Here is a 13,169-nt window from a genome sequence, read left to right on the forward strand (position 1 = left end):
TATCATAATTTTTCATTCAAACCAATTCTTTTTTAAAGTTATACACTTTCACGTATTTAAACCAGCAAAATCGGTCTCTTCTCATGATAGAAACATTTGAAGTAATTAAGGAATATAAAGGAATCATTTTTGAGTATTATGGGGTGATAATTTCGGTCGAGGCGCGGTCAAATCCAATAAAGCCCATCGGGCTATAATATAATTAAATATAATATTCAAAGAACGATTCTTTATTACTTTATATTATTTCCAATTTGTACACTTTAAAACAACATTATCTTAAAACCGCTATTTTTTATGTAGCACATGCTATGTATTACTACGCGGCGCAGTCATTACCGTTTTTCGGTTATGCTAAAAGACATGCACATTTTGTGTCACTCATGTTTTATGAAGTTATTGGGTTTTAGGGTTCAAAATTGATTCGTAATGTTATCAAAGACAAAGAGAGTTGAAAATGTAAATATGTAAATATGATTTGTGTATCGTAACACACACAAAAAATTAATAAAGTTAATGGATGTGTTTGTTTCTTCCCTCGATTGCCTATATTTATTTACCCGCATTTTATGCACCAATTGTAAATAAATCAAACTTCAATTGATTTGTGGAAAAGGGAATACAGGTTTATTTTGATTCTCCAAAACGTTTTTTAAAGCTTATTAGGTTTAGTGAATGCCAAAGTCGAAATACAATCACATCCGCTTCGACTAAATTTTGGGCGTATCTTAATAATAGCGAAATAACATGTTACCCTTTATTGCTTGGTACTAGTATATCGTTTTCCCATTGAAATATTACTGAAATTACCGGTAAAGTAAATTGGTATCTTTAATAAAGATTTCTTTAATATTGTCTTGAAACAGATGACGTACGTGGCTGGTTCTTGTGACATGTTTATCAACAAACCACATTATTTATTTCTAAGAGCAATTCATACCGTGAAATAAGTTTCCTTCACGGACAGACTTTTATTTCTCAATGTTTTGGTTCCGTGACACAATTCGATAGCAAACAGTAGGCTTTTTTATGCATCTCCAGAAGTGGTCCTTAACCGATTTATTACTGCTTCTCCCTTTGTTCTTTTTTTCCCTACGTAGTGTTTTGTTTCCGATATATTTGATTATTTTGGAAAAATTGATGGTCATGTACTCCCCCGTTGGAACACAACATTACAGAAATGCAAGACGTCCATTTATTATCCAGAAATATGAATTATATTCTCTCATTCTGTCTGGTGAAGACGCACTGTATAATTATCATAGCGCCACTTACTGGTGGCAGATTCGACCAACAATAACTGAAATGATTTCTTTGTCTGACTACGGGGCGCAGACATGTTTTGAATACGGTCTAGCAACTGTTGAACAATTGCAGATGATCATCAAAAGCTATTGTATGAAATTCACACAATACGTTTCACTCCGCCCTAACGAGCGCCCTTTTTCCTGGCATTTTATGATTTTTTAAATTCATCTTCTATTTTTGGATCAAATAACCATAATTTATTTTTCGCTTGTCAAACCTTGTGACGTCATCACCGATGTCAGGACGACCCCTCGACCGGTACCGCACTTTTGTGCGTTAACCTCGCGTATATACTAATTGCAGAGTGTTTACATGTACTGTGCAAGTCATATTCATTAATGATAGGGGTGAACATGCATACGACGAGAGCAGTGCCCCAGCTTCATCATTAGATCGCAGGGATTTGACTGTTGAACTCGTTAATACTTCATTCCTGGAGGATCTACAATCACACTCTATGTTTTCTTCGGGTCTTTGGCCAGGGGAAGAACAATCAATAAGTATTTGTTCTGGAAGATGTTTTTTGAAATTGTGATTTTGTGATTGATATTAGATATATTAAATGAAAATTGCTGCATTCCATCAAAGCGATATTTCATTGATTCTTGATATTACCACTTTTGCAACATACATGTATAAATCAGATATTTTGATTACGCGTTGGTGGCACTCGAGTTCGTGACCTCCTCCCACCATATGGTCAGGCGCTCCTATTAATTATTGGGCATTGTATTTCTGATTGGAATTAGCAGGGATGTGAAGTAGTTATCTACCAGTGAGGTAACTTCTGTGCGATTCATCAATGGGGGCACATTGCTTCTGGAGAGATCCGCATTACAACACACTATGGTGCTTGGAAAATTCGAACAACTCTTTTTTGGGCTGATTGAAAATGAAAAATGATACGAGTGCGGCCATATTTGAGGAAATTCTTTCTCGAATAAGACCGTTTGGTTATTTCCAAAAACGGTTATATTTTTTGACGTCGCTGATTCAAGTTTTTGTGACCACTGTTATTTTGTATGTGGATTTTGTTTACCTGAATGTGAAAAATAGTAAATGTACTCTTTCCTCGAGGATTTTACCTGACAATGTGACGAAAATATCGACTCCCGGAGAAACCGAGAATCCCTGTGGGTTCAACCAGTGGGAAGTACCAACGGTAAATTATGATATTTTATGATCGTTTTTGTCTGTTGGTATGCTAACTATTATATACAAGGTTTTACTAAAGTTATGCTATTCTGTAGTTTATACAAAGTTGCAACGTTTTTAACTTAAAATCATCAGTGTTTTTTTTTTTTTTACCTTGAATAGTTGTGCATAAAAACAATATGCGATAGTTTACCACAAAGTTAAAAGTTTTGTTAAAATAAAATACTGTTTTAAGAATTATATTAAGAATTTGGAAAGTTTAGCGTATAATTGATATAATTACGTATCAAAATTCTCCCAGTCAAAAATCTACTCTCTTATACTCTGTGTACACCGAAAATGACCGCTATAGATAAACCCTCTGAATTAAATTTATTGATTATCCGATTCCCTCGTGGAAGTGAATCAGAATATACAGCCAATTTTAGTCCCAAGTCAAATCAAAAGATTTTCATACATGGCGTAATTGATGTAAATAAAGTCGCTGTAATGCGATGGATCTAAGGCTAGAACACCAACGCGTAAAAAACAAAGGAGGGCCAGGAGGAATAAATGCAAGGATAAAACTCCAAAGAGTCGGCGTTCAAAACAAAGCCTCGGGCAGGTACATTCGTAAAATTACCTTTTTGTTAACAACGGTTGTTTATCTGTTAAGAGAATTACATTCAGTCTCATTCAGTCTATATCAATGGGAGCCTTGAAAGAGAAATGCAACCAAAAGAAAAAAGATTAACTTTAAAAAAAAAAAACAGAGATTTTTTTTTAATTTTCAAGAATGGATTTATTGATTCTACTACGCATAAATGCTTCTTATTTTCACGTACACGTACCTCCGATCCAAATTATTTAGAGCTTGAAAGACTGAGCAAGAACGATTATCTATGTCAAGTGCGTCTAATTTGTACGGTATTATTTTACTTTCAAATTGACAGATTTTTGAGATTTTACATGTGGTAAGAATTATTAGTAGGTCAGGTTCATTACTCGCATCGATCATTCCTTCCTAAAATTTAGGAATATTTCCATCTGTGTAAACTGTTGGAATAGTTTTTTTTCCTGCGATATCCTCCTCTAATTTAACTTTCTATGATGCAACACACATGCAAGTCATCATCATTGCCATAGACATTTCCGAGGAAGGGTTAAACATTTTCAGATTCAGGTGCGAATTAACAAACTGGATTCGAAGAAAAAAGTACCGGTAATTTTTTTTTTATATCAAGATTTTTTGGCTTTGGTTCTGAACGCATAGAGCTAACACGTGTAAGCCGGACATCGTAAAGAACAACCGAGGTGTATGTAGACGCGTATGCATTCATAATTGTATAAACAACTATAGGGTGTTTCACAAACATCAATCGCTAATCACTTTAGTATGACCGCTCTGTAGTTTCCAGACAAGCTCTGTTTAATGTCCAGTGCAGCTTTGTTTTCAAAGACACAAAAAAAAAAAAAAAAAAAAAATTATATTAACTCCCGAATATTGGCATTCATTGCAATGTAAATACACAGTGTATTGCAAGAATGAGAATTTCGTAAGCGGAATATTTGTATAGTTAATCTTCCAGAAGGGAAAGGGTATGATATGAAGTATAAGTATGCTTGGCAGGTTAATCATACTTCAAAAGAGGGGAGGGGGTTTGGAATCTGCTGCCGGACAGATCAGTATGGCGGTTGTACTATGGTTATGTACGAAAGTCTCAAGGTGCAGAATGCATCATCAAAGCGAAAGAAGTGATACGTAATACCAGAAAGATCAAGGAATGCAATTAGTTTTGAACATAACGCGTGGTTTTCTTCCAAGGATAGGAAAAGAGAGAGAGAGAGAGAGAGAGAGAGAGAGAGAGAGAGAGAGAGAGAGAGAGAGAGAGATGTTAATGTAGAAATAATATGGCTCTGCTTTTATTCATCAAATTTTTTGCTGTATAAAGATGTCAAAGTTACATGTAGATGCAACTTGTCAATGTACCTTTTACCAAAAGAAATTACAATGGGGCAGTGGCTATTGATCAGACTGAAATAATTATCACAGCAGAAAGCATTATACACAGGTTAGACACAACACAATAATTATATATTGACGAGAACATAAGCAATGTTTTAGGCGAAAAGTACTTTATCCATGGATTGCTCTGAGCGTTTGTACTCTCATTGTTAATTGTTCGTGTTCAGTATAGGTTTTGGCAACTCGTAAACCTCGCCCGTCGCCCCATAGAATGATGCTCTTAGTGCGATGACAGTTGTCAAACTATTTATAGTCAATCAACCAATGCATGCCGATGGTGCCTTTGCACCAAGCTCTCAACCATCTTTAAAAATGTTTTACCCGTGATCAAACCTTGTTGTCCTAATCTCAAAACTATAACCTATTATGTTATTTTGACCTCGAAGGGCAAAGGAAAAAAAATACGTTATAGTCACGGTTCAAGGTCATTGGTGATATTTGAGGTCAATTTAATCTTTTCGTTGAATTTGTTAATTTTTGAATATGTCATGCATTTTGTATTCAACAACCACGGATGTCTTTATGTTTTCATTTTTCTTTTATTTCAACAGTGGATGATCGGTGAATTTGCCTCTGACAAGTTTACCTACATTTGGTTATGTCAGGGATGTGGAATTATCGCCGGTGCTGTAGTCAGTGGATTTTTATCAGACTTAGTAGGTCGGAAAACAGTTCTATATGTCAACCTGATGATGATGAGTCTGGCTCAAGGAAGTCTCTGTATACTGGATGACTGGGTTCTTTTCCTTATTTCGCGGGGGCTCGTTGGAATATTTGCAGGTTAGTCAAACAAGCAATAATAAACGTCTAATACAGTTGGTACAGCTGGATAAGTTTTATAAATAATTTTCCACGCTTTACTTTTTTCTGAAACTGGAAGGTGCATGATGACTATCTTACGCGTGGCCATGACACAAAAGATGGGGTCTGTAAGTGCAGGCGTCGGGTTGTACGGATGTTTCCATTTTATCGTGTCTGAATCAGCGTTTTACCTTTCTTTCATAGGAGGCGTCATCATCCCCAGCTGTGTCCAGATGATAGAACACGTGGGTCAAAACTGGCGAGAACTATCTGTATGCTTTTGCGCGTGGGCATTGGGGATACCTCTTTTAATCCTGGAGGGACTCGTCACGCGTCATTGGCGCTGGCTAGGAATCGTGACGTCATTTACGTCGCTTCTGTCAATTGGTACATATTTGTGAGTACTACACATCTCAATCATGGCAAGTGTTACACGGTGTATATACACATACATATAACGCATACATCAACAGCTGACAGCTAACACTTGTACACTACTCGATCATGAGTCTTTGCATGTAACACTGGGTTGAAGGCAAAAGAACAAAGCCGCTCTGCAATGCATATAGCCCAGTGTTAGCAATCAAGTACAATTCATAAAAATCCTTTATAGTACTTTTAGTCTGATTAACGTTGCTGGGGTTGGAATGACATAAAAGAGCCGCTTTCTTTTGCTTTGTTAAACAGGCGTTACACATTAACCTCCGAATAATAACGGAAATAGCGCAGAGAGAAATCCAATTACTCCAATAACGCCTCCCCGCATGCAATGTTAGGCTATTTTATGCGAACGAAAAGGAAAAAATTATGTAATAAATGCCTACATTTTTCTATCCCTTAGAAATTGTACTGGAGGAGTAATCCCTATTATTTTGTTATGTTCGCATGGCGAAATGTTTCGAGCATTTTGCTATGTTACGAGACGAGAAGTGAACTAGGATATATGGGGGAGATAGGGCATTATCTGCATGTAAACGCCAGAAACGTGCGATTAAACGATCCAGACTTCGTATATTGGGATGAAAGGCTCATTAAAGGATTTAAACAAACGGTGTATCATTGATTTATTATGTTACATTGTTTCATCACTGCTAGGAAAGATAGTGTGTATTATACGGTTCGCACACATCTAAAAACCATTCCATCAAATTAAAACCACCCTATTTCCTAATTATTTACACGTGTAAAGTGGTAAATAAGACGCAAGTGTTAATAAACCCCCCCTCCCCCCCCCCCCCCCCCCCACACACGTATCTATTTGAAACGAAGTTCAAAATGTTTAATTAATTCTTTTTTATCGTTTCTTTAATTAACTTATGATTTGAATGAGGATTGTTGAATCTCATAAAACTCTATAAACTAGGAGTTATTTTTTTTAAAATCTGAGCTGAATATTGTGATCGTTGTCTTCCCCAGACAAAGAAGGTCCCTTACCATACATAACATTTTTGTCAATTTGATCTATGTGAAGTTGATTATTCTTCGTGGTTTCATACAATTTTCTGACTAAGTTCCAAAAAAGTTCGATTTCTAATTTTCCACCAAAACTCGTGTTTCTTTATTTCGACAGCATATATCCTGAGAGCTTTAGATGGCACACCTGCAGAGAGAACTTTTCTAAAGCAGAGGCTTGCATTCGGGAAATTATTTCAGCAAATGCCACGTCACTTCCGGATTTCACCCAGCTCTACGACAGAGCAAAGCTTGCCGTCCTTAATTCAATGTACAGACGACCACGAACGTTCTTTGACTTGTTGCACACCAGAGAGAGAATCAAAACAACCATTGCTCTTGTGTTCATCTGGTAAGCTGTGGGTTTTACCTGCTAGTGAAATCTGAATGCAATTTTAAAAAAAATTTCTACGTACAGCTTTGAAGTTTAGCTAATTTTGCCTCGGAAAAAAAGACTTTTGCCTTTGTAAAACAAATTGAAGGTCAATTACTTAATTTCTCGGAGCAAACAAGAAATGGGGCATCTCTTTTTTGTATTTTTTTTTTCAATAAGATCATCCAAACATTATTTTTTACCTTCAGCTGTGTCTAACAGCATTAGTCCATACGCTGTAACCAAATGCAGGCTGATTGGTAGCCTAGGTTATTTCCTTTTTTAAAAATTAATCAAAATTCTTGAAATGCATTCTACGTCCAAACGTGTTTAGTTGTATTTTTTAAAAATATATAAGTGTAATATCATAATATTACATTCCACCTTTAATTTAAAGCTCCTCCAAGTGAAAAACTAGTATTGAGCAGAAGCAGACGTAAAAAAAACCCAAACAAACAAAAAAACCCACCTCAAAGACAGTAGATGGCAAAAAGTGAAACTCTTTATCTCTTTGTTATTGTACACAATATATATACAAGGCAACCGCTATAAGCATGTAGTCGATTCTGAAAATAATGGACAATGACAGGTTTTTCATTATCAGAATTTCGAAGTGTAAACTGCTGACATCCTCAACAATAAGTCATCTATGTTCATCTAAACGGCACTGTAAATACCTCCTCAAAACTGCTGATGGAGAGGCTGTCAATCTCCGGATGCAATCTATTAACATTACTTATGACATTTCAGGGTGCTATGTCTCCTATGGCATGTTTATTATTCTTTCTCATACATCTTCATCTTGTTGCTGTATGCACAATTTCTGACAACGGTATCAATCTTGATAATTTGAAAGAAGGGGAGGGGTAGTAAATTTGAGTGCATCTTCTATTAATAAGTTACCAACTTTACTTCGACAATAGTTCTCTCTTTAAAGAGGTTTTTTATATGTAAAAACAAACTAGTTTTCTTTTATCTGTGGATTCACTAAAATAATTGTCATCATGGCAGGAACCTTACATTATTTCAAAATAGGACAACATTTAAAAGTAATATATCTGCGGATAATGCTGACTATTATCCGACAATAGAATATTATTCTTTCAAATTTCGTATTTTTGTGGTTAGCAAATGAGAGTACCCCCTTCCCCCCCCCCCCCCCCCCCCCAAAAAAAAGAAGCAATTTAACTTGAAGTTATGAAGATCCGTTTTGAACCGTCTTTTTGCTATTTTTCCCCTAGGTTGTTCACCTGTGCCGTCTACCGCTGTTTACATGAGAGGATGGTGGGACAGATGTCCTCTAACGTCTATTTAGACACGATTCTGGTCTATCTATTAGACATCCCCCTTGTCTACTCCGCCATTGTTATCACTAGATGGTGAGTGGTTTCATTCTTTGGTGAGCTTCAGTTCAATTAAAATGTCAAAGTTTGTTTCTCTGCAAGTTTATCTTCCAGTAAAGTGATAAAGAACATCTATTGGAAGACTGTGCATTATTTTGTGTATTTTTGTTGCTATCCCATTTATTTACATGTTTTATGACCTGCAATCGTTTCTTATCTCTTACATTTGTTTTGTTTTTTCATACACAATACATCATTTGTTTCTAATCCCTTATGTAAGGAATAAGGAATCATTCTTCGAGTATTATGAGGTGATCATTTTGGTCGTGGGGTGATTAAATAGATTAAACTAAAGCCCGAAGGGCTTTATACATGAAAGATTTGATCACTCCTCAACCGAAATTATAGATGATATACGTACGTAGTGTTATCACAGACAAAGACACTTAAAAATTGTGAATATATGCATATCCTAGTATATCATCTATAATGTATTTTTAATCATATATTTTTTCTTATCACCATGCACATTTAAAGTGGTATATTTACATTATCCAGTGTCTTTGCCTGAAATAACACTACGTATCGATTTTGTACTATATAACTCATAATACAAACGACGCCAAATCGAGGCGCCAGCGGGGTTTGTTTATTTATATTTAATTATTTAATCGTACGATGGCCTAAGATCATATGAATATAAGTAATAAGGAATCATTCTTTGAATATTATGAGGCGATAATTTCGGTCGGGGCGTAATCAAATCTATCATAAAACCCTTCGGGCTTTATTGGATTTGATCACGCCCCGACCAAAATTATCACCTCATAATACTCAAAGAATGATTCTTTATTCCTTATATATGTACGTGAAACTCTATAAAATTAACGATACTGTTAGTGGTTCTATTTGTCTCTGACCCTTGCTTTGCTGTTACATTTAACCGTAGCATTAACATTTGCCTCTAACGACTCTATTCTTGCTTCTCAATGTTCGTACAGCATGCGTCTCTGATTTCAATCTTATTTGTCCAAATTTCTATAAGCATAGAATTTTGTCGAAGCATTGCGTTTATCAGCTGTATATATCCTCATTTACTCTCATCCCTGGGGGGTTCTAGTTCGAACACTCACGAGTAGCTCTCTTAATGAATATCAACTGAAAACTAGTTTTTCTCGTTCGTGTGCCCTCTTGACTTATATAAACTTATGACAAAGATAAAATGAGGGCTCTTTGTTGCATTTCTTTCGTGCTTAACAATTCTGCTAAAAGGCCGATGAACTTCGTCGATTTTTCCCTCCGATTAATTGTGTTTCCGAAAATAAAACCTTGCTGAGGATACGTTTAAGTAGGCTGTTTTAAGGGAACTCCGAGTGCAGAATACAATCTTTGCGGCCTTTTTTTATATTTGCTGACTTCTCTTTCGTCATAAACTGCCAGCAATTGACTTAAATCTCCATTTTGGCATCTGTCAATGGGATTGACATATCACCCAAAGCAAGCAGTATTGGTCCCTGGTTAGATGTAAAACTAGAAGCATTCCAACGGATTCGCTTACTCAGAAGGAATAAAGGAGATTTTTGTTCATTTCGGAAACGTGACAAAACTAGTTGGCGTTTTGTTTCGCCTTTTTTGTTGATTTCATATTTTTGAATCAGTAGATTAAAGAGTTAGATTTCAGAGATCTGCTGTCAGTATCTGTTGCTCGTTCTAATTCCTTACGACCCACAAGTCTGGCAAATCTCTAACGAATTACTGGTAGATCTTTGTATTTTCGCGCAATGTTAAAGTATCAAAGAGATAGTTCTGTTGATTTTCTTTAAGAGATTCCCTTTCGGCTTATATTTATGTTGAATGAAATGTGTTAGACCTTTCTAGAAAGTGAGTCAATGATAAAAGAATGACGAACAAATGATACGCTGTCGGCTTCAGATTATTACAACACACGAATTTCTTTGTGAAGCTTAGTTTTGATTAATTGTGTTTTAATGAAATGCACAAGGTATTTCTGCATACTCAAATTACGTGTTGTAAAAAAATTTCTATTATAACATGGCCACCGACGATGATTTTAAAAAAAAAAGTCTGTCGTTTGCACTTCACAACAAATCTTGTTTCGAAATCATATTTGTGACTATCGACTGGTATACAAGATGTTCATAAAAAATCGAAACCCTTTTTCCAAAAAAAAAACCCCAAAACTTTTAAGCACCTGGTTACCTCAGGTTTTGGCTTGGTTTTTTTTTTTAGATAAACTGTAATGGCCGAGTGTAGTTTTCAAAATGGTTGCCTTCTTTTCAGCATAGGCCGTCGTTGGTGCCTGTTTCTTTATGCAGTGTCCTGTGCTTTCACTCTTAGTTGCATCCTTGTTATCAACCTCACCAAAGCCATGAACACCCAAGTGGACATGATGTTAGGAATTACCATATTTGGAAAATTTGGCGTGACGTCAACGATTGTGCTGATTTTATTGGTTACTCTGGAAGTGTATCCTACCTCCATACGGTGAGAACGACTGATAAATGTGCATAGATAGATGTATTGCAAGGATTAACACCTTCACATGAATACTTATGGACAGGATTGTGCCGACGTCATTTCTCAAAATTGTCTTTTACTGATATTTTTTATATATCTAACCTATACCTTTATTCGAGAATTATAAACATAAATATCAGACACGTTGCATTATTTTTCAAGTGAAGAGGCACATTTTCTTGTACCTTTGGGTTTTTTTAATATGATAATATAAAAAAGGTACATTGTCAAAACATCCTCAACCCAATACCTGTCTCATCGAGCCTGAATGTAACGACTCTGTAAGAATTGTGAAAAGAATCGTAATCGAAATCGTAAATCGATTTTCGACTCTAAACAGTAAACATGCATACGAAGTAGTTTGATAAAAGACATTTATAAAGTAAAAATTAGGAGAATGGGGGGTGGGGGGGGGGGGGGAGTGGGGAAGTACCCGTTAATACATTTTGAATTATATTTAGTAAATGTTTAACCATTTCTTGTTGCAGATGTATGGGCTTTGCCGTTGGTCTTTCGTCCGGTGTCATAGGACTCTGTGTTGGTCGTGTCCTATATATGGAATTCTTTCATGTAATTACTGATGTTTTATATTTATTTTAAGCTTTTTTTTTTTGTGTGTTTGAGTTTGTATGTAATAGATAGGATTGTGTCTATCCAATTTTCCGGTTGATCTTTGCAGAAAGTCCATTTTTCTTACCCGTATATTTGTTACGCCGTGTTGATGGGGGCCGTCGGCTGCACGTGCTTGTTGTTTCCGGAAACGTCGGGTAAACCATTGCCCGACCTTGTAAGGAGCAGACACAGGATGATCAGCATGAAGGAAGTGACGCGACTGTCGAGCGCTTGGGATGCACCTTGATGACGTCATTAGAAATATAGTTGGCAAAGTTATTTAAAAAGTAAGAAAATGTAGTAATCAATGAAAATATACAGATTTTCACCAAAGATTATATTGGTGAATGAAAATTGTTCGTTAGTTTATTGTTCATATTTCATACAATAACGTCCTCGTTGTTTACAGGGCTTACCCAAAAGTCTTTGTATTTGGATTCTTGTTGGTTCTTGGTTCACGTACCGTGTCATTTTATGGCCAGATGCTGGAATTTTGGAGTGGAAAATAGGAACTTGTTTTCAATGAAGATGTTTGAAGGATAGATTTATCGACTGTAATCAATTTGGATATCTTTTGTATTTTGAAAAAAAAAACTATATTGCAATAAATTGAACATTATACCTTGTTATTAGATTTGTGTGTTATCTATTTATCCCACCCTTTCCATATCTTGAAAAAATAAGGATGATTTAATAAAGTATATATCATAACTTGGTGAAAAGATTAAGAATGCTTTTAAAAAAGCAATACATCTTAAGGAGTGGCAATCTTTGCAAAACATGTAAATACCTTAAGATTAAATTGGACACCTCCATGTTTTGACGTACTATTTTATCGAAATAAACTATAAAATCAAGTGTAATTTCATAAATAGTTTCTTTCATTTAAATGTCACATACCAGAGTAGCGCAGTGGGTTTAGAGGGTTCACTGCGAATCACTACGTCAGGTGGGTTGAAATTGTTACCTTTCCAAAAAGTTTTAAAACGTATTTTTTGGGTAAATATTGTAAAATTTTAAAATCCTAAACCGATGAAAGTGTTTTAATTATAATGCAAATGTATAATGTCAAAATCCTCAGTGTGTGTGTATAAGCAGTCATTACATGGGCCTATGGGCCACATCGCTGACCTGAGCAACATATGACAGAATTAGATCAGCTACATGAAGTCATATCCAAAATATTGGGACAAATGAGTGAGTAAAACAGATCCTGTATTAAAAGATTTTCAAAATTTTCTACAGATGTTCTTATGTTGAGCCCCTTTTGTAACTAGATGATTTCATAGTTATATCACATATTTTGCATTGTCATTCTCAAAAAGTGTTCATATAAACATAAACCTTCATCAAACTTTGAACCCCTTATGTGGCCCAAGAATTATCCAGGGCCACAGTCTAAACAAATGATATTATATTATATACTATTATACCCCCCCCCCCCCATCCCATTATAGTCTCATCCTTTTTATTTGATTTTTAAAGATTTTTCTCTATATCTATTACACAACCAGAGGATGCTTCCACACAAGTTACAGCTTTTCTATCCAACTGGTTTTTGAGAAGAAAATTTTAAAAGATT

At 35.5% G+C, this 13,169-nt stretch overlaps 1 protein-coding gene across 1 annotated transcript; it reads left to right on the forward strand.

Annotated features, from left to right (window-relative positions):
• The first annotated feature begins 1,649 nt into the window (after positions 1-1,649).
• On the forward strand, positions 1,650-12,216 carry LOC128166620 (solute carrier family 22 member 4-like). Its single transcript, XM_052831908.1, has 9 exons — positions 1,650-2,470; positions 5,020-5,248; positions 5,474-5,666; positions 6,840-7,073; positions 8,336-8,473; positions 10,739-10,942; positions 11,464-11,545; positions 11,655-11,874; positions 11,997-12,216. Exons 1-8 carry the CDS (start codon positions 2,201-2,203, stop codon positions 11,832-11,834), a joined length of 1,530 nt encoding a protein of 509 aa, XP_052687868.1. The 5' UTR covers positions 1,650-2,200; the 3' UTR covers positions 11,835-11,874; positions 11,997-12,216.
• Positions 12,217-13,169: the final 953 nt, after the last annotated feature.

The sequence above is a fragment of the Crassostrea angulata genome, chromosome 10 (genome assembly GCF_025612915.1).
Source record: "Crassostrea angulata isolate pt1a10 chromosome 10, ASM2561291v2, whole genome shotgun sequence".
Taxonomy (NCBI): Eukaryota; Metazoa; Mollusca; class Bivalvia; order Ostreida; family Ostreidae; genus Magallana; species Magallana angulata.